Source organism: Oncorhynchus nerka, linkage group LG27, assembly GCF_034236695.1.
Source record: "Oncorhynchus nerka isolate Pitt River linkage group LG27, Oner_Uvic_2.0, whole genome shotgun sequence".
Lineage (NCBI taxonomy): Eukaryota > Metazoa > Chordata > Actinopteri > Salmoniformes > Salmonidae > Oncorhynchus > Oncorhynchus nerka.
Window position 1 is genome coordinate 60191732 of NC_088422.1, and position 24465 is coordinate 60216196.

At 43.5% G+C, this 24465-nt stretch overlaps 1 protein-coding gene across 1 annotated transcript in view; it reads right to left on the reverse strand.

The window, feature by feature from the left end:
• LOC115112520 (cyclic AMP-responsive element-binding protein 3-like protein 1) overlaps nucleotides 1-7806 on the reverse strand; it is a 30445-nt gene extending 22639 nt beyond the window's left edge. Inside the window, 1 exon segment of the mRNA XM_065011846.1 lies at nucleotides 7443-7806. Within this exon segment, the coding sequence (XP_064867918.1) occupies nucleotides 7443-7544 (102 nt within the window). The 5' untranslated portion in view covers nucleotides 7545-7806.
• Between the last annotated feature and the right edge of the window lie 16659 nt (nucleotides 7807-24465).

Below are 24465 nucleotides of genomic sequence, written 5' to 3' on the forward strand. Positions count from 1 at the left end.
TGGCAAAACGCACAAAAGTGCTGTTTGAATGAATGCTTACGAGCATGCTGGTGCCTACCACCGCTCAGTCAGACTGCTATATCAAATCATAAACTTAGTTATAACATAATAACACACAGAAATATGAGCCTTAGGTCATTAATATGGTCGAATCCGGAAACTATCATCTCGAAAACAAGACGTTTATTCTTTCAGTGAAATACGTAACCGTTCCGTATTTTATCTAACGGGTGGCATCCATAAGTCTAAATATTCCTGTAACATTGCACAGCCTTCAATGTTATGTCATAATTACGTAAAATTCTGGCAAATTAGGCGTCCCAAACTGTTGCATATACCCTGACTCTGCATTCAATGAATGCAAGAGAAGTGACACAATTTCACCTGGTTAATATTGCCTGCTAACCTGGATTTCTTTTAGCTAAATATGCAGGTTTAAAAATATATACTTCTGTGTATTGATTTTAAGAAAGGCATTGATGTTTATGGTTAGGTATACATTGGAGCAACGATACGCACCTCATCGATTATATGCAACGCAGGACACGTTAGATAAACTAGTAATATCATCAACTATGTGTAGTTAACTAGTGATTATGATTGATTGATTGTTTTTTATGAGATAAGTTTAATGCTAGCTAGCAACTTACCTTGGCTTCTATTGCATTGGCATAACAGGCAGGCTCCTCGTGGAGTGCAATGTAATCAGGTGGTTAGAGCATTGGACTAGTTAACTGTAAGGTTGCAAGATTGAATCCCCGAGCTGACAAGGTAAAAATGTCGTTCTGCCCCTGAACAAGTCAGTTAACCAACTGTTCCTAGGCCGTCATTGAAAATAAGAATGTGTTCTTAACTGACTTGCCTAGTTAAATAAAGATGAAATAAAAGTGTAAAAATGTTAAAAAAAAAATATTTAAAAAAAAAATCGGCCAAATCGGTGTCCAAAAATACAGATTTCCGATTGTTATGAAAACTTGAAATCGGCCACAATTAAATCGGCCATTCCGATTAATCGGTCGACCTCTAATCAGTATATACCAGGGCTGCCCAACCCTCTTCCTGGAGATCTACTGTCCTGTAGGTATTCAGTCCAACCCTAATTTAGCAGTTCTGATTCAACTAGTTAAGGTCTTGTTGAGCAGCTAATTAGTAGAAGCAGGTGTGTTAAATTAGGGTTGGACTGAAAAGCCATAGGATGGTAGTTCTCCAGAAAGAGGGTTGGACAGCCCTGGTATATACAGTACAGTGCCTTCAAAAAGTATTCATACCCTTAGATTTTTTCAAAATGGGATTAAAATGGATTTAATTGTCTTTTTTGTGTCAAAGATCTACACAATGTCTCTGCAATGTCTCTGCAATGTCAAAGTGGAAGAAAAATTCCCCCAAAAATTGTTTTCATAGAAAATAAAATATTAATATATTTTGATTAGATAAGTATTCAACCCCTTGAGTCAATACATGTTGGAATCATATTTGGCAGAGATTACAGCTGTGTCTTTCTGGGTAAGTCTCTAAGAGCTTTGCAAACTTGGATTGTACAATATGTGCCCATTAATCTTATATTTTTCTTTCAAGCTCTGTCAATTTGGTTGTTGATCATTGCTAGACAGCCATTTTCAAGTCTTGCCATAGATTTTAAGCCGATTTAAGTCAAAACTGTAACTAGGCCACTCAGGAAATTCAATGTCCTCTTGATTTAAGCAACTTAGGCTGCAATAAAACTAATCACTGACTGATACACTATTATATACTAGCATTTAGTCTGAATTCATTCAATGCTTGATTGATAGCAGAGGGTATCAATCAAACTACCTCACCTCACACCTGATCAAGTTATAGAGTAGAATCACTTTATTGACCACTTGAAATTGGAAGCCTGTAGCAGGGGTTTACGCTCCTTAGCGGAAAACACATGTAGCAGAAAGTGTCAATGATTGTGAAGAACTAGAGCCAGTGGCCTGCCATTTTGATAGACTGGTTTCTTTTGCATGCATACATGCATTTTCAAAATATTACATAACTTTGTCATAGCCATCCATGATGGACTGGCTCCAAAAACAGCAGTAGAAAGCTCAGCGCAATGAGTCCCTGTAGGAACCTAGTGGGAAGGAATGCAGCTAGCTGATCCCTTTACCTCCTCCCTCTGCCAAAAACTCCTTTCCACCCCCACTCTACATTAGTGTGTCTCGACTGCAAGGCCTCGACTTGCTGGAGTTTTATGGCATGCCCAGTCACGCTCCATCACCTATGAGCAGAACTAGCTGCTGGCTTGTGTGAGACGCGGGCGTGTCGGCCAGTCACCTGCCAGCTGGGATCCCCCTTTTCCACACAGACACACAGACACACGCTTGCAGTGCAGCACTTGCAGGTGCCGTTCTATTCTGTGCATCCATATAAGTGAATATTTAACTTCTGCAGTCAACTACAGTATGCTTACTGACCTTTTAGCTGATAGGAATTTCTCTTATCATTCAAATAAAGTGGGATTGAACAGACCAGCCAAATATGAAGATAACCTGCGAAGTCATTGCAGGCTGTAATCCATGTAAAAGGAATGAACACCCTCTGACACATTTCTAAAAGTCGCATCATGAGAATATGCAAATCTCCACCCATGGGCATCCTAGTTAATGTGGTCACACTCTGATCTTAAAAGCTACACAATAGCCTGCAGCTTATCTGATTTACCCACCCATGCAATTACCTAAAATGTAGGGTAAGTGCTTGGCAAGAGAGACATCAAAAGCAGCATACGAAAACTCCAAGACATCCATTGAAATTCTAACTCCAAGCTATAAATATAAAAGTAGCACACAGAAACCTAAACAGTTGAAACCCTTAAATGACCCACCTATATTTAAACCTCCATAATAGTTGGTAAAACAAACACCGCCTATTACTTGCCTCCCCCCACCCTTCCTCCAACGCTGTCAGTGTGTAATTTTGCTGTAATTTTTAAAGGCATAAAAGGGTTCTTTCACTTGAAGAGGCCCCGGCCTGAGCCTCATCACATCGGGCCTACAGAGGGGCTTCAACAGAGGGCTGTGCAGGGGGAAGCAGTGGCAGACCGGTGAGGGGTGCACGCAGCACACACACAGGCCCCCATTCACTCTCACACAGCACTGAGACGGCAGTCAGTTGCTAGAATCTGAACGTATTCACACTAAAGACAGACTGGTCCTCTCCTCCCTGTCGCTGTCCCCTAGAAATCCTCCAACCACAATCAAGCCATTGAGGGCCAGGGGCCAGGCTTGATACATACCCTCACAGCTGGGAGAATGTGGAGGGACATCTGGGTCTATTATAAGTCTGTCAAATCCCCATTGACAACACCCTCATCCTCAAGTGTACCAAGCGCATGACTAGCTGAGCTGATGTGCTGATTCAGTGTGAATGCCATTATGTCACATGATTTCCCATTCATCTGTGTGAAGCATTTCCAGTTACACTTCTTTATGTCCAATAGGTGTTTGGATTAGATTAAATGTTGACCCATTGGGGAGTAGTTAAAGATACAAACCACCACTCTCTCCTCAGAAGAATGAGTAATCATGGAACATTCAAAGCCTAATGGGATCCCTTCCAAATTGCTCACCATTTCTCCAATAGCCCATTGGTTGGTCCAGTTTTCCACCACCTAGTAACAATGATGTACTCCATCTCTTTGTGGTGTGGTTGTTAGTCTTGGTACAGTTGGACATTTTCCAGTTACATTTACTCTTGATCCCTGTGTGAAATGTGCTGAATATTTAACTTAACTAATAAATGAGGAATATATTCTTATCGGCAGACTCAATAGCCTTGGTTTTTCTAACGACTGCCTCGCCTGGTTCACCAACTACAGTGCCTTGCGAAAGTATTCGGCCCCCTTGAACTTTGCGACCTTTTGCTACATTTCAGGCTTCAAACATAAAGATATAAAACTGTATTTTTTGTGAAGAATCAACAACAAGTGGGACACAATCATGAAGTGGAACGACATTTATTGGATATTTGAAACTTTTTTAACAAATCAAAAACTGAAAAATTGGGCGTGCAAAATTATTCAGCCCCCTTAAGTTAATACTTTGTAGCGCCACCTTTTGCTGCGATTACAGCTGTAAGTCGCTTGGGGTATGTCTCTATCAGTTTTGCACATCGAGAGACTGAAATTTTTTCCCATTCCTCCTTGAAAAACAGCTCGAGCTCAGTGAGGTTGGATGGAGAGCATTTGTGAACAGCAGTTTTCAGTTCTTTCCACAGATTCTCGATTGGATTCAGGTCTGGACTTTGACTTGGCCATTCTAACACCTGGATATGTTTATTTTTGAACCATTCCATTGTAGATTTTGCTTTATGTTTTGGATCATTGTCTTGTTGGAAGACAAATCTCCGTCCCAGTCTCAGGTCTTTTGCAGACTCCATCAGGTTTTCTTCCAGAATGGTCCTGTATTTGGCTCCATCCATCTTCCCATCAATTTTAACCATCTTCCCTGTCCCTGCTGAAGAAAAGCAGGCCCAAACCATGATGCTGCCACCACCATGTTTGACAGTGGAGATGGTGTGTTCAGGGTGATGAGCTGTGTTGCTTTTACGCCAAACATAACGTTTTGCATTGTTGCCAAAAAGTTCAATTTTGGTTTCATCTGACCAGAGCACCTTCTTCCACATGTTTGGTGTGTCTCCCAGGTGGTTTGTGGCAAACTTTAAACAACACTTTTTATGGATATCTTTAAGAAATGGCTTTCTTCTTGCCACTCTTCCATAAAGGCCAGATTTGTGCAATATACGACTGATTGTTGTCCTATGGACAGAGTCTCCCACCTCAGCTGTAGATCTCTGCAATTCATCCAGAGTGATCATGGGCCTCTTGGCTGCATCCCTGATCAGTCTTCTCCTTGTATGAGCTGAAAGTTTAGAGGGACGGCCAGGTCTTGGTAGATTTGCAGTGGTCTGATACTCCTTCCATTTCAATATTATCGCTTGCACAGTGCTCCTTGGGATGTTTAAAGCTTGGGAAATCTGTTTGTATCCAAATCCGGCTTTAAACTTCTTCACAACAGTATCTCGGCCCTGCCTGGTGTGTTCCTTGTTCTTCATGATGCTCTCTGCGCTTTTAACGGACCTCTGAGACTATCACAGTGCAGGTGCATTTATACGGAGACTTGATTACACACAGGTGGATTGTATTTATCATCATTAGTCATTTAGGTCAATATTGGATCATTCAGAGATCCTCACTGAACTTCTGGAGAGAGTTTGCTGCACTGAAAGTAAAGGGGCTGAATAATTTTGCACACCCAATTTTTCAGTTTTTAATTTGTTAAAAAAGTTTGAAATATCCAATAAATGTCGTTCCACTTCATGATTGTGTCCCACTTGTTGTTGATTCTTCACAAAAAAATACAGTTTTATATCTTTATGTTTGAAGCCTGAAATGTGGCAAAGGTCGCAAAGTTCAAGGGGGCCGAATACTTTCACAAGGCACTGTACTTTGCAGACAGAGTTCAGTGTGTTAAATCGAGGGCATGTTGTCCGGACCTCTTGCAGTCTCCATGGGGGTACCACAGGGTTAAATTCTCAGGTCGACTCTTTTCTCTGTATATATCAATGATGTCGCTCTTGCTGCGGGCGATTCCCTGATCCACCTCTACGCAGACGACACCATTCTGTATACCATTCTGGCCCTTCCTTGGACACTGTGCTAACTAACCTCCAAATGAGCGGCAATGTCATACAACACTCCTTCCGTGGCCTCCAACTGCTCTTAAACGTTAGTAAAACCAAATGCATGCTTTTCAGCCATTCGCTGCCCGCACCCGCCTGTCCGACTAGCATCACCACCCTGGACAGTTCCGACCTAGAATATGTGGACAACTATAAATACCTAGGTGTCTGGCTAGACTGTAAACTCTCCTTCCAGACTCATATTAAACATCTCCAATCCAAAATCAAATATAGAATCGGCTTTCAATTTCGCAACAAAGCCTCCTTCACTCACGCCGCCAATCTTACCCTAGTAAAACTGACTATCCTACCGATCCTCGACTTCGGCGATGTCATCTACAAAATAGCTTCCAATACTCTACTCAGCAAACTGGATGCAGTCTATCACAGTGCCATTCGTTTTGTTACCAAATCCCCTTATACCGCCCACCACTGTGACCTGTATGCTCTAGTCGGCTGGCCCTCGCTACATATTCGTCGCCAGACCCACTGGCTCCAGGTCATTTATAAGTCTATGCTAGGTAAAGCTCCGCCTTATCTCAGTTCACTGGTCATGATAACAACACGTTCCAGCAGGTATATCTCACTGATCATCCCCAAAGCCAACACCTCATTTGGCCGCCTTTCCTTCCAGTTCTCTGCTGCTAGTGACTGGAACTAAATGCAAAAATTACTGAAGTTGGAAACTTTTATTTCCCTCACCAACTTTAAACATCAACTATCTGAGCAGCTAACCGATCGCTGCAGCTGTACATTGTCCATCTGTAAATAGCCCACTCAACCTCATCCCTATATTGTTTTTCTTTTATTTACTTTTCTGCTCTTTTGCACACCAGTATCTCTACTTGCACATCATCATCTGCTCGTTTATCACTCCAGTGTTAATCTGCTAAATTGTAATTATTCGCTCCTATGGCCTATTTATTGCCTACCTCCTCATGCCTTTTGCACACACTGTATATATACTTCCTTTTTTCTACTGTGTCATTTACTTGTTTATTGTGTTATTGGCTTGTTTATTGTTTACTCCATGTGTAACTCTGTGTTGTCTCTGTCACACTGCTTTGCTTTATCTTGGCCAGGTCCCATTTGCAAATGAGAACTTGTTCTCAACTAGCCTACCTGGTTAAATAAAGGTGAAATTTAAACATTTTTTTTTTTTTAATTGTCTTCAATTCGATCAGAGTAATTTATTGAGGGCCATCATAAAAGTGTGATAGTTTTCACATACGTCACAACAGTCTTTACAAACGCACTGAAGCCGGATGCATGAGCAGGATCAACTCCAGCTAACACGCCCACTTTAGGTCCGGCACGATTGGGAAAGAGAATTTGCTGAATTACACAGCTGAGCAAATAAAACAGCAATAGTCTACATGCCGGCTGTTTATCTTTCGTAATCGTTGCTGACACGCATGTGACGAACCCAGCAACTTTCTCTGACGTGCATTGGATATTTGCAGTGTAGTCTCACAGCTTAATTCATCCATAAATCAGTTTATTACAGCGTAATTAACACATCTATCACAGTCGAGACAGAAGAACACTGCTGACACTGTAGACATTGAAGCATTAATTGCATAGGCTATGGGCATGCAAGCCGAATAATATATTTAAAAAATATTGGGAATAACAGCGACACACGATTTATGCTGCATTGCAGCTTGTCAATCACTATGTGCGTAAAGATTAGTGTTGATAATATGTAGAATAGAAAAAATAACATCTGCACCTACCACATTGTTGAGAAAATCCCCTTCATTCAAATCCTCAAGGTCCAACAGGTTGGCACTGGGGAAAAGTTTATCCGGGGCGAAATTGTCCAGAATGGTGTCCATAAGTGCAATTACTATAATTAAACTCTATGATAAAATATATTTTCACAAAAGCAATAGAAGGTAAATAGTGAAAAATGTTAAAAACCGATGACAACAGCTGTTTTAGGCTACTATGTTCTGAGCTGTCTCTTATACAACTATAATTTTGTTATGCATCCCGCGACTCAATAGGTTGTTGTGCTTATTAAGATATGATTTTAGATTTTATATGAGTTGTTATGATGCGAGGTGTCCTCTAGTTCAATCAAATCAGTGACATCCAGCTGCGCTCTGTCTCTAAGGAACAAATTACTTGATTAATATTCATGATGGTACCATCCCACTTTCTCTGCACTCATCGCCGCCTCTTTTTTTTCTTCTTTTTTTAAAGAAGCAGTAGCCTGTGTATTATCTGACTCTTCTCATAGCATGTAGAGTGACATGTAGAAAGTGCAAATCTCCAATTAAAAAATCTTCAGGTGTATCTCTGTGAAGGTCATCTCACAGCATTAGCAGTTATAACACATGTATGACAATAATGACCCCAACATGTAAAAAAAAAATCAGATAAGTTGACTGAGAACACATTCTCATTTAGAGCAATGACCTGGGGAATAGTTACAGGGGGATGAATGAGCCAATTAGAAGCTGGGGATGATTAGGTGACCATGAAGGTATGAGGGCCAGATTGGGAGTTTAGCCAGGACACCAGGGTTGACACCCCTACTCTTACAATAAGTGCCATAGGATATTTAGTGACTACAGATAGTCAGGACACCTGTTTAACATCCCATCTGAAAAACAGCACCCTACACAGGGAAATGTCCCCAATCACTGCCCTGGGAATTGTTCTATATTTTTTTAGACCAGAGGAAAGAGTTCCTTCTACTGACCCCCCAACACCACTTCCAGCAGCATCTGGTCTCCCATCCAATCCAGAGACCAACAAGGACCAACCCTACTTAGCTTCAGAGGAAAGTCAGCATGGGATGCAAGGTGGTATGCTGCTGGATAAAAAAAGGACAGATCGATATTTACAGAATGATTACCTGGAGGAAAATAATTTTTGATTAGGCCTAGTCCCCAAAAATATTTTGCGCGGACTGGCCAATAGTCTATGTTCTGTTCAGTTTGAGGAGAACGCGAAGATGAGGAAGACCGGAGGTCAACTTTGATAGATTGCTACTACTATAATTAATTTATTAAAAACAATATGTTTCTCTCATGATGTATTTATCAGAGTTATTGACCCCACAATAAGCCAGATTCGAGTAACTTACATTGTGGTGCTGAAAGAAAAATCTATTGGAAATGGACAACTCATGGGGCTGAAAGTAGATACATTTGAGTAGGTATAATTCATTTAAACCATCCTCACTTAATTAGACTTTACTAACAACAGGTGTGAACTAACAATGTCTTCCTATTTAAGAAGTTAGGTAGGCCTACCTGTTTGACAGACAAAATTAGGCTATGGACTGCTATAGCCATAGAATTGTTGGTCAATTCCTCCACCCACCATGCACTCTTTAAAAAGCCTACCTCGATGTCAGTGAAGGGCTGTTAACGGGCTCGGGAGAGTTGAAGGTCAAGTCATGCACCCTCCGAAACATGACCCACATGACCCGCTAAACCGCACTTCTTAACACCCGCTCGCTTAACCAGCTGCACCAATGTGTCGGAGGAAAACACTGTTCAACTGAAGTCAGCCTGCAGGCGCCCGCCCCGCCACAAGGAATTGCTAGAGCGCATTGAGTCAAGTAAAGCCCCCTCCCCTTCGCCGGTCAAACCCTCCCGACGCTGGGCCAATTGTGCGCTGCCCTATGGGACTCCAGGTCACAGCCGGTTGGGATCAAACCCCAGGCTGTAGTGACGCAGCAAAACTGTGATGCAGTGCCTTAGACCGCTGCGCCACTCAGGAGGATTAATAGTCATACATTTTATTCGAGAAAATGACAGTTAAAGATTTAAGAACATTTGGAAGAAAATGAAACGGATCCGATTATATTCATTGATCTATAACAGTGCCTTGGTCCGCAATGCTTATGCTAGAAACAAGCTGTAAAATACCTGGCAACGTGGTGACACTGATGCATATGGGGATATCATTGTTTTGTTTCTTTGACATTCAGAGGCTGACTTTGCTTGCGAGGTAATCTAATTATGTCACTATCAATTGATTAAAGCTATTCACTTCCTTCACAATAGAAGGTGTTTAAACCCAGACAGCTTTTAGGGACACACTTGTGACCTTCTCTCGTTGGGTGAAGCCAGTGATGAAGAGAAGCCAGCAGTTAAAGCTTACATTTTTCTGCGTCGGTAGGTCTACTCTGTCTAGGGTGGAAAGGTAGGCCTAACTTTTGAAAGTACCATGCTCAGATTCCTAAATTAAGTCTCAGATTGAATTATTTGCAAACAGGGACAGTTTCATTGCAAAAAAGACACACTGATTTGGCATTGGAGAAATGTGATAAGATGATAACACATAGGCTTATCTCTCCTATCTCTTTCTCCATTCTTAGCCTGCAATGTCCACCAATATGGAATATTACGTGGAATTGCAAGAAGTGCTTATAAAAGCCATTTTTTTCTTGCACCTGCAAATACAATGGTATATTCATGCAATGCTTTTACTATAAAGGGGCTCTTTACACCCCTACTCTTGTCCACAGTGGTATGTGAACCCACAACCTTCTGGCCCGCAGCCCTGTTGCCTGTCCAAGAAGTGTGGGCAAAAGGAAGACATGTTCTCTGCTATCCGCTTGGTTTTTAATTATTATTTGGGGTATAGAGTACCACAGTATGAGTCAAAATACCCATAAAACCTAGCAGTCAAACAATAAATGGTTCCAATCATTTTTCCATCATTCATTTTTCTGATAACCGTGTAAATCTGGTGCCTATAAATATATTCGCCTGTTTGTACCTCGCCAAAAGTAAATGCTAATTAGATGCTAATGTGGCTATCATAAAAAACTAAAAATGCCATGATGATCTGGATGAGACTGCCAAAACGAGGCAAAGGTAAGAATCTCCGGATTAACTCTCTGATGTTAGTCAAATGTTGTAATGGATAAATTGGCTACATTTCTTTCAATTGACAATTCTGTGAACTGTCTTGTGCAAGTTTTAAATTGACACAATACCTGTTAGCAAAGGTGTCAGCTAGAGATGACGTGCAGGAGCTTGCAGGGATTTGTAGTCTTGCATGAGGTCTACTTTGATGTGAATTAGCATGTTTGAATCTGAGAGTAAATTGAGCCGAATATATTTGTAAAAGTCACCTTGTCTGAGAGAGATTTACATGCTTATCGAAATGCCACGCCAGAGTAAGCCTAAACGATTGGAACCATTTCCCTGTTTGACTGCTAGGTTTTATGTGTATTGTGACACCTCCAATGCGGGGCTGTATAGGGGAGGGTCACTTGTTTTTCAGGGATGATTTAGGTCAAATATATTTTGTTGAATGGAAGGCTATCCATTTTTATTTCAGAGAAGTCTGATTTTCTCCATGTAACCCTTATTATAAATAACGTTCATTCCCTAACATTTCCTTTTATCACAAAACATTAAAATACTGCATGCGCTGCACTTTCACACTCAATAGGAATGCCGATATGCAGTGAAGTGATGCATACATTTAATAAAGAGCGTACTTATTCTAATGTCTCTTATGTGCACTTTCTTACAGTATACAGTACTATTCATATAGTAAATGCATCAGAATGATAGAGACATCTTAACTGACCGAGAGTGTGGATGCAGCATTATGTTCTTGACTGCAGTGATATACTGACTGTGTGTGTGTGTGTGTGTGCGTGTGTGCGTGTGTGCGTGCGTGCGTGCGTGCGTGCGTGTGTGTGTGTGTGTGTGTGCGTGCGTGATGAGAGAAGTGGTGTATTGTGGCTGGCTGAGTGTGTCAGCCATAGGATGCTACTCTGGTATAGTGCTGTGGTGAACCGAGCTGTCTCAGCTCACAGCCAGGCTTAATTTACGCAGCAGGGCGTCGGGTTCAGATCCACTACCATAACCAGAAAGTGTGAGAGTTAGTTTGATTGAGTTGGATAACATCCTTGACTGATCACAGGCTAAAACGAGTTGCCTAGTTGCGTGAAAATGACCTCCTATTTTGCAGGACTTAAAGACATGAATTGAAGAAAACATTTATCTTGAGAGACAATTGACAATGACACTTCTCACTTCTTGCGCTGAGCTGATTGTAGTCTCTGATCACTGGGCCGGATTCAGTTCACACCTGTTACCTGATTTTACCACCTCCACTGAGGGGATGGAACACTAAGCCTGTTATTACTCAGTCAAACAAATCACAGTGTCACTGTAAACAGATGATCTGGATCTTTATGCAGCTCTGGTGGTTTTCAAGAGAGAGTAATAATGAATATTTGTATGCAATGCTCTTTAACAGCACTTCAGGTGGACAGAGAAAATAATCCCATTCATGTGGTTCTTTCTCTCCACCATTTCCTCCAGATCCTCAGCTAATGTTACCATTCCACTCTCTGTCCCCTCCTTCAGGGACTGTTTATGTGGCCTAATTTGTAACAACCTGCCCCATGATACATTACACTCATTCTTTTGTGTGAAGGTGCTGTTAACTGCGTGTGGTGTGATATTGTACGTCATTTCAAACCAGCATATGAACAGAATGCAACCTGCAGATGTTTTTCTGAACCCTTGTTTTGTCAAGTAGGCTATCCCCCAGGTTTTAAGTGTACATTTGTATGCTTACATTGTAATGAGTACCATGTTAAATCCTCAGAAATGTCTCAAAGTCCTGTGATATGTGGCCTAAGCAGGTCCTATTGAATTTCTGCTTTGTGTTTGCCTGTCTCTCCTCACCTTTCTGACATGCTAACAGGGGGAAATAATTAGTCATCACTTACGCACCACTCACTTTCTGTCATTTGACCATTTGTTTATTTTTCTGCTCCAGACCGGCAGCTGTAACAGTGGCTGTTTAATAAAGCAGTGATCTTGTTCAAGACTCGCCTGGTATTTATGCAAGTGCCCCTCTAAAAGAAGTCGATGAGATGAGGAGGGACAGGAACAGTTAAAGCAGACAGTTCTGTATTTCTTGAAGTGAGCTTATTATCCCTAATTAGGAGCCCATTCTAACTGGAAAGGACTCCTCACCCGGGTCTGATGAAGCCATCGCTTGTCGAGAGCGAGAGTGGCTTCAAGTAGCTCGGTGATGACCTATAATTCCACGGCCAATTAGAATACAGACAGGGGCAACATTTGGTGGAAAGCAGCAGGACCTGAGATGAGATGAGGACACTGTTAGATTTCTTTGTTTTGCCTTTGTCTAGGAACATAGCTATTTTGTCATTATACAGGACAGCACTACTCTCACTGCCATATATTCTCACCAATTACTCTTTGTAGCAACAAGACAAGATGAAAGTGTGACTAAAACAGGACAAGATGAAAGTAGCAACAAGACAAGATGATAGAACGTGGCTTGAACAGGATTGAAACTGAACACACATTTCACTAATGTGCACTGGGCTTCATATGTCATACATCATATTCCCAGTCCTTTTATGTGTCAGGCCATACATTAAATACTTCAGGTATACCATGGCTTCCTCTCACTCTTGTAGCTAATGATAGTTAAAACAAAATGCCATAGCAATGAAAACACCTGGTAGGAGGGGGCTGTTAACGCTGCTTCAAATGGCTGCCTCAGGCCTTTTTACTGCCTCTCTGAAGCCTCTCCACAGCTCTTACGTCCGCCCTGTACGGTTGTAAACCCCATCCCACTGCAGATGATGGCTGGTTGGAAATGTACCATAAATCCCCTGAAGTTTCCTTGACCAGATTTTGCCCCATTACCATCAAATGCAAAGGTGACATATGACATCAAATGCAAAGTTGTAAACACTGGTTTACTGTAAGATGAAAGAGTTTGGTACTGTATGACAATGTACAATGTCATATCATCGTGGTGGTTTATAGACTGAGCAGCAGGAAGGTGGAACCATGGTCATGCTGCATAATGCCAATCACGTCCAATGCTGATGATGCTATTGCAGGCTACAGCAAGGATAGAATCCCCAGGTCTGGACTATGAGGAATTCAATTGCAATCAACTACAGTAGCTGGTGCACAATGGTACTAAACAGTGCTGTTTTTTTTGTGAACCCCAGACAAACAAAAGCTTAGTTATTATGTCATCATTATGTAGTTAGAATTTCACCAAGCGCTACCTTGGTAAAATGCAACTACGAGGTGAATAGTGGAATGTTGCATAAAACATGACAACATGCCTGCCACAACATTACTATTTGTCCACACACCTCGCTGCTTTGTTCATAGTGTGGCTTGAATACCAAGACCAAGAAGACTACAGGGTCTCACCTCTTCAGACCCACAGTGCATCTCCCTCGGCTTTTCCCCTTTTGTCTCCACCTCAGACAAAGCATTATGTCATTACAAACGGCTTCTTCCATAACTGCGGGTGGAAACTTAACTCTGTGAAACAGACACCTGTGATTGTCACATGTAATATATTATTATAAAAGAGGATTGAAAGAGAGAGAGAGAGAGGCACAGAGGGGTTGGACTGTGAAAGGGAGAGCAATAGATACAACTTACTCTCCTATTGACAAAAAAGAGCTTAATAAACTGCATTGCTTCCATGGAGGACATTTTTATGTCGCTGATTGCTGCCAGTACTTTGACTCCTACCAAAGATAACTGACTGGCCTCAATGATCCTCTGTGTTCTTCTTATTTCACAGAATGAATGGTAAATCAGCCAAAGCTAGAGCCATGCGGAATATTGTTTAGGGATTGCCATCCAAATGTATTCAATTTATGTCCCTTTTGTGGCTGTATCATCTGCCAACTCTGTTAGCCTGGCCACTAAGTATGTCCCTACCTAATCTCGGTTACACAGAAGTCAAATTTGCGCAAAGGTTTGTCACGTCCACAAAAGATGAATCCCTAATTTATTGAGAAAGACAAAGGAGCAATGCACGAATAAGAGAGGGTGCATGACACCCATGTACGTGACAAACCAGATGGCACCAGTGTGTGAAATCCTCTCCATTAACAACACTTATTACCTGTCCCTGTCGTGGTGGTGTTTAATATGTATGTCCAATTAGAGGTTCTATCTCTAGAGGGTATCGATGATGGATGAAGAGGGATATTGTCCAACTGAGACATTTACAAGGATTTCAACTCGAGAAGCACTGGTATAGCAAAAAGTGCGACTCAAGACAGTGATTTAGTGACGTAGAGTGTGGAGAGCAGTTACTCATGTAGAGACAGCGTATGATCACTGCCTTTCAAAAGAGAGTAACACTTGATGTCGCTCTCTGGCCCGTAATGACAGGGCTGCACAGAGAGTGGGTTGTGATTATACTGTCCTATGTGGTGTAACCGGGTACAACTTGGCTTCCCATTTGGGTTCAAGCAAGCTAAAGATTACTTTCAGTTGCACCCATCCTGTCAGCGCACATACATGCGCATCAGAAAGTTGTAAATCAAAATGCTCATACTGTACAGAAGCCCTTTAATTGCACCCATTGTTTCAGAGGTTTCTGAAATAACCATTAAATGAAAACATGAAACCCGAAAGGACTGAAGAATAAAACACAATAAAATATGAAATACTCCATTATAATATACTAACACCCAACACCAGCAGTCTAAAGCAAAAGTACAACACATTCTGTTGCCTCTTCTCAATGGCACATCTGTGTGGTTTACTCTGGGGAGGAAACTCTTATGTAGCATGTATGCCATTGCGTTCTGTACAGTGACTTGTTCTTATACTTCCAATGAGCAGACCATTAAGCCTCTTTCTTGTACACTGAAGAACATGTATAGAACAATAACCTGTATATGTACAGGGTGAGAGAGTACTTACCAGTAAGAACTCTATGGAACATGATGACAGGGCCTGGTGGAAAGAAACTAGAGGAGTCACAGAATATAATTATGTGCAGAAGGAAAGTAACAATATCCCGGTACTGTCATGGATTCTGGTAGACAAAGCACACCTGTGTAACACGCCCTCTACAGCTAAAACCTCAGGAGTCCTGATACTGATCAATGTAGTCCAATATTTCAATAGGTTGCCTGTCCCGCATTCTCCTCTGATCCCAGCAAGAGAGGGGAAGAGCCTGTCAACTACACCCATCCCATTATCATTATCACAGTGAAAGAGGGTCACTGGAGAGGACAGGTGTATCCCACCCCTCCAAATAATGTGCCCCTCAGCTCTGAACACGTTGACCTTTATGTCTCTGTAGCTACCCAGAGGCTGAGCAACAACAGAGAGCTGATTTCAGTTCAGGTAGGCCTCCATGCAGAAAACAGAGAAAAGTAGGACAGGTCTTCGACAACAATGGCAAAAATCCAACAAAAGGGCTTACCAGGAAACACTTCCAAAAGGAATCATTTGAGGCAGAGCTGATTTCATCATGAAGTTACCTGATATTTTCCTAGCAGGGGAAATGTGATGAAGCTGGGTTGACACCTTAGATTGTGATACATTATATTACATAACCTTTACTAATACTGTGCCTCTGTATCTATTGTAATTATTATCATTTTGAAACACAAGATAAGGAGAAATTGCTTCTACTATATTATACTGCCAGGTATGTACAGAAACAGTCATGTCTGATTTGACAGGTTTATCTGAGAGGTAGATCCTATGTCAATGACCAATTGATTCTGGTAGCCTATTTACAATGATGGCTTTACTAGGCCAATGTACATTTTTGAAGGTCAGAATGTCTGACCATTCGCATGGATCCATAAGTCCTGTAAGGTGTCTATCCCCACACTCCTGTTCGACTATCATTTGCTCCAATTTTTTGGCGTGAGTACATAACCAAAGTACAAAACAATGACGTCATATCAACCAAGGTTCTAACTAGAACTTTGAAGTTTGCAGGCACCTTTTGACGGCATACGAACTATTATCAATGTCATTGCTTTACTTTTTTTGTTTTCAAGGGGATGGACTTCTGATAAAACTATGAACCTGAATGACTCACCACTTACTCTGGTAGCATCCAGTTCTGACTGAGGCACCCATGGCTCCGCTGTCATTACTGAAACACTACACTCTGCTTTCCAGACACCAGCCTTTCGGATGCCATGGTAACAGATTTAGCATGGTGGATGAATGAACATAGAGTGAATCTGGTGAATGACGGACAATATTTGCCATAAGCTTTTGTTGTCAGGTGTGAAATAACTGTAAATATATCTTTATATAGCAAAATATATTGTCTTTTTTTAATGAAAAAACAACACCAACTGAGGTGTATACTTTCAGTAAACAATCATATCATAATGGCTAAGAACCGTTATTGCGTCCATTTTCAGTCTGTTTTCTTGAGATAATTGGAGTAATAATTTCTGATACGTCATGTTTTAAGAAGTTAGGTCAAATCGGGGTTATGTTGTTTTACAAGACAACATGCATTGAATGGGCTTTCAATGACACAATTATCACATTTCAGGTATGACCCAGATGCAGACGGTGTCGAAGAAACAAACGTTTATTTCTAATACAGGGGCAGGCAAATGACAGGTCATAGGGCAGGCAGGGGTCAGTAATCCAGAGAAGGTGCAAAGGGTCCAGAATGGCAGGCAGTCTCAGGGTCAAGGCACAGGAGACAAAGGGCTGTGAGACATGAGTTTAACTCCGGACACATGAAAGGTAGGATATATACGAAGGGTAATGGGGCAACAGAATACGAACAGCAAAGGAGCTGATGACTTTGGAGATGGGAAACGGGACGATAAACCGGGTATTTGGTATTTGGTATTTTATTAGGATCCCCATTAGCTGTTGCAAAAGCAGCAGCTACTCTTCCTGGGGTCCACACATAACATGAAACATAATACAGAACAACATAATACAGAACAGCAATAGACAAGAACAGCTCAAGGACAGAACTAGATACATTTTTTTTAAAGGCACAGGTAGCCTACATATCAATGCATACACACAAACTATCTAGGTCAAATAGGGGAGAGGCGTTGTGCCGCGAGGTGTTGCTTTTTGAAACCAGGTTTGCTGTTTATTTGAGCAATATGAGATGGAAGGAAATTCCATGCAATAAGGGCTCTATATAATGCTGTATGCTTTCTTGAATATGTTCTGGATTTGCGGACTGTGAAAAGACCCCTGGTGGCATGTCTGGTGGGATAAGTGTGTGTGTCAGAGCTGTGTGTAAGTTGACTATGCAAACTATTTGGGATTTTCAACACATTAAAGTTTCTTATAAAAATAAGAAGTGATTCAGTCAGTCTCTCCTCAACTCTTAGCCAAGAGAGACTGGCATGAATAGTATTTATATCAGCCCTCTGATTACAATTAAGAGCAAAACGTGCCGCTCTGTTCTGGGCCAGCTGCAGCTTAACTAGGTCTTTGCTTGCAGCACTGGACCACAGGACCGGACAATAATCATGTTTAGACAAAACTAGAGCCTGCAGAACTTGCTTTTGGAGTGTGGTGTCAAAAAAGCAGAGCATCTCTTTAATACAGTTAGACCTCTCCCCGTCTTTACAACCATTGAATCTATATGTTTTGACCATGGCCGTTTACAATCTAAGGTGACACCAAGTAATTTAGCATCCTCAATTTGTTCAACAGCCACAACATTAATTAGCAGATTCAGCTGACGTCTAGCACTTAAGGAATGATTTGTACCAAATACAGTGCACTTAGAAATGAGATGTTCAGCACCAGTTTATTACTGGCCACCCACTCCGAAACAGACTGCAACTCCTTGTTAAAGGTTTCAGTGACTTAATTTGCTGTAGTTGCTGATGTGTATATGGTTGAATCATCACACACATGCTTTGTTTAATTAATGCCAGTGGCAGGTCATTGGTAAAAATGGAAAAGAGTAGAGGGCCTAGAGAGCTGCCCTGCAGTACACCACACTTTACATGTTTGACATTGGAGAAGCTTCCATTAAAGAAAACCCTTTGAGTTCTATTAGATAGATAGCACGGAATCCACATTATGGCAGAGGTTGAAAAGCTATAGCACATAAGTGTTTTCAACAACAGGTTATGGTCAATAATATCAAAGGTTGCACTGAAATCTAACAGTACAGCTCCCACCATCTTCTTATTATTGATTTATTTCAACCAATCATCAGTCATTTGTGTCAGTGCATTACATGTTGAGTGTCCTTCTTTGTAAGCATGCTGAAAGTCTGTTGTTCATTTGTTTATAGAGAAATAGCATTGTATTTGGTCAAACACCATTTTTTCTAACAGTTTGCTAAGAGCTGCTGTTAGAACCAGTAAAAGTCGCTTTACCACACTTTGGCTTCCCTCCAGGCCTGAGGACAAAGACTTTCCTCTAGGCTCAGATAGAAAATATGACAGATAGGGGGGGCTATAGAGTCAGCTACCATCCTCAGTAGCTTTCCATCTAAGTTGTCAATGCCAGGAGGTTTGTCATTATTAACAATAATTTTTCAACCTCTCCCACACTAACTTTAGAAAATTCAAAAAAAGCAATGCTTTTCTTTCATTATTAGTTTTTTTTATGCATGAATACAATTGCTCACTCTTCGTTGTTGGCATTTCCTGCCTAAGTTTGCCCACTTTGCCAAACCATTAAAATTATTGGCAACATCAAATGGCCCAGCTGTTGGAACTTTGGCTTACCTGGATATAACCACTATATTGTGATCACTGCATCCAATGGGTACGGATACAGCTTTAGAACAAAGTTCTACAGCACTAGTAAAATGGGATCGCAACATGTGGATGATCGTGTTCTTGTAGTGTTTGTAAACACCCCGGTAGGTTGATTAATAACCTGAACCAGATTGATTACAGGCACTGGTTACAGTAAGAAGCTTCCTCTTGAGTGGACAGCTTGATGAAAACCAGTCAATATTCAGGTCTCCAAGAAAGTTTACCTCTCTGTTTACATCACATACACTATCAAGCATTTCACACATATCATTTAGATACGGACTGTTAGCACTTGGTGGCCTATAGCAACACCCCAAAAGAAAAGGATTTAGACAACACTTCAATAACACGACGCAAGATCTTCTCTAAGCATTACAGGGATATGGCTCTGAATATATACAGCAACACCTCCCCCATAAGCATTTCTGTCTCTTCTATAGATGTTATGTCCTTGCATTGCTACTGATGTATCATCAAATGAATAATCTAAGTGAGACTCAGAAATGGCTAATATATGAATGTTATCTGATGTTAGCAAGTTATTGATTTCATGAACCTTTTTTCTAAGGCTACATATATTAATATGAGCTATTTTCAGCCCTGTCCTGGGTAGCTTATCAGAGATAGACATAATACTGAAAACAGCAAACAAAGCTAAATAAAAAATATATACATTCAGCAGTCCACTAATCAATTGGTGTGTGTGTGTGTGTGTGTATGTGTGTGTGTGTGCGCTGCGAGTTTGAAGCTACAAACCCATAGGCTTGGCTCTCTCATCCCTTCCAGGCTTCTGGGAGGGAGGGTGGACAATGAGCCTGTCACAGCAGATGTAAGCAATGTCCACGCGCGCTCTGGCAGCTTTCATGGCTGGGATCAATTCTTTCCTCTTCTGGCGCACAGCTGGTCTCTTTTTTCAGGTCTCTTTTTGTTTGTTTAAAAGATCCTTCATGTGTGATAGAGACACCACTTTCCTCAACGGTATTCCGCCGGCATGGTCTTTGTCATGGTAGCTAGCAATGTAGGTTACGCTGTTACTACTCGCAGATCCAGACAGGGCAGGTCACGGGAAAAATTAAAACAACAAACAGCAGGGATCTAGAAAGCCACAAACCTGTGACAATCCGTGATCCCAGCCACAGGGGAGAGTTTGCGGGATTCCACCCAGAGGGGCAGATCCCAGGTGGACAACCATACCTTCTGCCTGAAATGATACCGGGGAGCCGGGGTCCCCATGGCGATCCGCTTGTTGTCGATACCTGCAGGTGGTCTTGAGGAGGGCCGACCGGGCTCTCCTCCAGGTACCACGACAGCGGCAGACAAACATCTGGGCAGAAGATATGCCAACCTCTTCTTCCTGCTCAGGGAAAGCGGGGGCTGATACCCCAGGGAACACTCAAAAGGTGGTAGGCGGGGAAGGGTGTTGTGGGTGTATTCGACCCACACCAGCTGCTGGCTCCAGGTGGTGGGGTTGGCGGAGACCAGGCAGAGCAAAGTAGTCTCAAGTTCCTGGTTGGCTCGCTCTGACTGACTGTTGGACGGGGGGTGGAACCTAGAGGACAGGCTTGGTGACGACCCAATGAGGGTGCAGAATGCCTTCCAGAACGAGAACTGAGGACCCCGGTCGGAGACCATGTCAACTGGCACTCCATGGATCTGGAAGACGTGCTGCACCATGAGCTGGGCCGTCTCTTTGGCAGAGGGTAGCTTGGAGAGAGGAATGAAGTGGGCGGCTTTGGAAAACCAATCTACAACAGTCAGGATGGCAGTGTTGCCATCAGACGGGGGGAGACCCGTGACAAAGTCCAGGGACATGTGAGACCAGGGACGGTGAGGGACAGGCAGAGGTTGGAGGAGACCAGACAGAGCTTGCCAAGGAGTCTTGTTCTGTGCACAGACCATGCAAGTGATGATGAATGCGGTGATGTCAGGAACCATGGTAGGTCACCAAAAGCATTGTCGCGAAAAAGCCAGGGTCCGACGGGAGCCCGGGTGGCAGCCAAGCCTGGAGTAGTGGACCCACTCCAGGACCGTGGAGCGGACAGCGTCAGGCTGCGCCTCCCGAACCTGCTTCCCTATTCCCCAGCTGAGTGCCGTCACCATGCACGAGGTGGAAAGGATGGTCTCAGGATCCAGGGTAGTAGTCGTGGGGCTATAGCGCATCCGGCTTGACATTCATGGATCCCAGCCGGTAGGAGAGTGAGAGGTTGAACCGGGTGAACAGTAGGGCCCACCTAGCCTGCCTGGAATTGAGGCCCTTGGCGGTGCAGAGATATTCCAGGTTCTTGTGGTCGGTCCACACAATTAATGGATGTTCTGTCCCCTCCAGCCAGTGCCTCCACTCCTCCAACGCCATCTTCATGCGAGAAGCTCATGATTCCCCACATCGGAGTTCCTCTCCATGGTGTTGAGGCGGTGGGAGAAGGCGGCGCAGGGATGCAACTTGAGATCCAGGGAAGACCACTAGGACAGGACAGCCCCCACTCGCGGGATCTGAAGCATCGGCCTCCAACACGAACCGGCGGGACAGGTCAGGATGAACCAAGATGGGAGCTGTGGTGAAGTGGTGTTTGAGATCCCAGAACGCCTGGTCAGCAGAGGTGAGTGCAGACAGGGGGGAAGCCAGGGTGCTGTAGCCCTCCAGCTGTACTCTGGACATAGGCTCAGGCCAATCCATCACCGCTCACACCTTCCCGGGATCCATCTGTATGCTCCCTGCAGCGATGATGTAACCCAGAATGGGGATGGTGGAGCAATGGAATTCGCACTTCTCTGCCTTTACAAAAAGCTGGTTCTCCAGGAGGCATTGGATAACCTGTCAGATGTGATGGTAGCGAGTAGCAGTTCTTCACCGTGATGTCCTTGAGACCCTGGAAGTCGATGCAAGGTTTTGCACTTCTTCTCCACAACGAAGAAACCAGTGCTGGTGGGGGAGGCAGAATGACGGATGACCCCTGCAGCTAGGGAGTCCTCAATGTATGTCTTGGTCTCCGGACCCGACAGAGAGTATAGTAGTCCCCGGGGCAAAGTGGTGCCTGGGAAAAGGTCAATCCCTCAGTCATAAGGTCGGTGCGGCGGCAGCGAAGTGGACCGGGCCTTACTGAACACCTCCAGAGGTCTTGGTACTCCGCGGGAATGGCATGGGAGGCAGAAGGACAGATTAACCCTGCAGCTAGGGAGTACTCAATGTAGGTCTCCATAGCCTTGGTCTCCGGTCCCGACAGAGAGTAAAGTCGTCCCCGGGGCGGAGCGGTGCCTGGGAGAAGGTCAATCCCACGATCATAAGGTTGGTGCGGCAGCAGAGTGGGGATATCCAGCTCGGAAGCCAGGGTAGCGTCCATAATCTCTCATCAGCCCCGGAGATTTTGACTGGTTCCACCACAGCAACATGGCATGAAAAGGGATGCGATTAAGGGGAGAGGAAAAGTTCTCCGTATGGCCCACCAGAGTACTCGCTCCTACCGGTGAGCCTGGTCTTTTAGTGGACAGGTGGAGAAGAAATGACCAGTAGTCCCGCAATATTGGCAGCTCTTAGTGTGAATCCTATAGACATTCAGCTGGAGACAGCTTAGCTCTGCCTAGTTGCATGGACTCGGGAAGAGGTGGCTGAGCAATCTTCGGAGGCTCCCGGGGGAACTCGGGTAGCCTCAGGTTCTCTCAGCAACAGAGCCGTCGGGGGCTTCCGGGACACCTCGGAGGTGAGGTGGAGTCCTTGGAGGGGCGAGTGAAATGTAATCTCCTCTCCTTCCTTCGTTCCCGTAGTCGCACATCGATCCAAATGGTCAAGGCGATGAGCGAGTCGAGATCCGTTGTTAGTTCCTGGCCAGCAAGCTTGTCCTTTACGTGCAGGAACATGCCGAACAAAGCTTCCGGGTTCCAGGCACTCTCAGCTGCCAACGTGCGGAAATCCACTTCGTAGTCTGCCACGCTGCAGGAGCCATGCCAAAGCTGGAGTAACTTCTGGGCAGCCTCTCTCCCGGACAATGGAGCATCGAAAACCTCTGTTACCTCTGCCACAAACTCCTCCAGACTGAAGCATACGGCTGACTGTTGTTCCCATACTGCCGTAGCCCAGACGAGAGCCCTCCCGGATATCAGTGTGATGAGGTATGCTATCTTAGAGTGGTCCAAGGGGAAGGAGGAGAGCTGCAGCTCGATGATGAGTGAACACTGAGTGAGAAAAGCCAGACAGGTGCCCAACTCTCCATCGATGCGCTCCAGGGGAGGTAAGCAGGGTTCCCGGGAAGCTGGCGTGACCGGGGAGGCAGCGCTACTCAGGGTTACTGAGGGGCTGGGAGGTTACCGTCGTGGTAGGCTGCATAGTAGACAACCCATGGAATTGCTCCAGCAATATGTTCAATGCTTGGTCGTGGCGTTCGGCCAAGGTCTGGAACCCTTCCATAAGACCACGAAGTATGGTATGACAGGTATGACCCATATGCAGAATGTGTTGAAGAAACAAAAGTTTATTTCTAATAAAGGGGCTGGCAAATGACAGGTCAAAGGCAGGCAGGGGTCAGTAATCCAGAGAAGGTGCGGAGGGTCCAGAACGGCAGGTAGTCTCAGGGTCAGGGCAGGCAGGAGTCAATAATCCAGTGAGGTGGGGCATGGTATAGAACAGCAGGCTGGCTCATGGTCAGGTCAGGCAGTAGGGTCAAAACCAAGGAAGGACTAGGAAACAAGGGCAAGAAACAGACAGAAGCAGGGGAACAAACGCTGGTACAGTAGGTTTCATGAACAAAACGAACTGGAACAGACAATCAGAGAACACAGGTATAAATACACAGGGGATAATGGGGATAATGAGTGACACCTGGAGTGGGGTGGCGACAGGCACAAAGACAGGTGAAACAGATCACGGTGTGACACCAATAGCGCATGGAATCACTTAAAATTACACACAAACATGGAATGAGATTCAATGTTTGTTTCTTTCCATGCGTAAAATCCTGTTTTCGAGAACATAACATACTCCCAGATTCCCCAGACTATTGTTTACTGTATGTCTCCGAGAAGTGAGTCAACATTTTATTCTTATTTTCCTGAACAATATTTTTACCACTTGGAAGGTAATGTGCATATAATCTCATTTGTTACAGTAGCTTGAGGTTTATTCCCCTCACGATTTCTACTTCCCACCCAGACAAAGTTGCCAGATTTGGTGTTTTCCTCCATATTCCATTTTACTATGAATTACTCATATATATATTTTTTTATCTAGCATAGTGATTTAC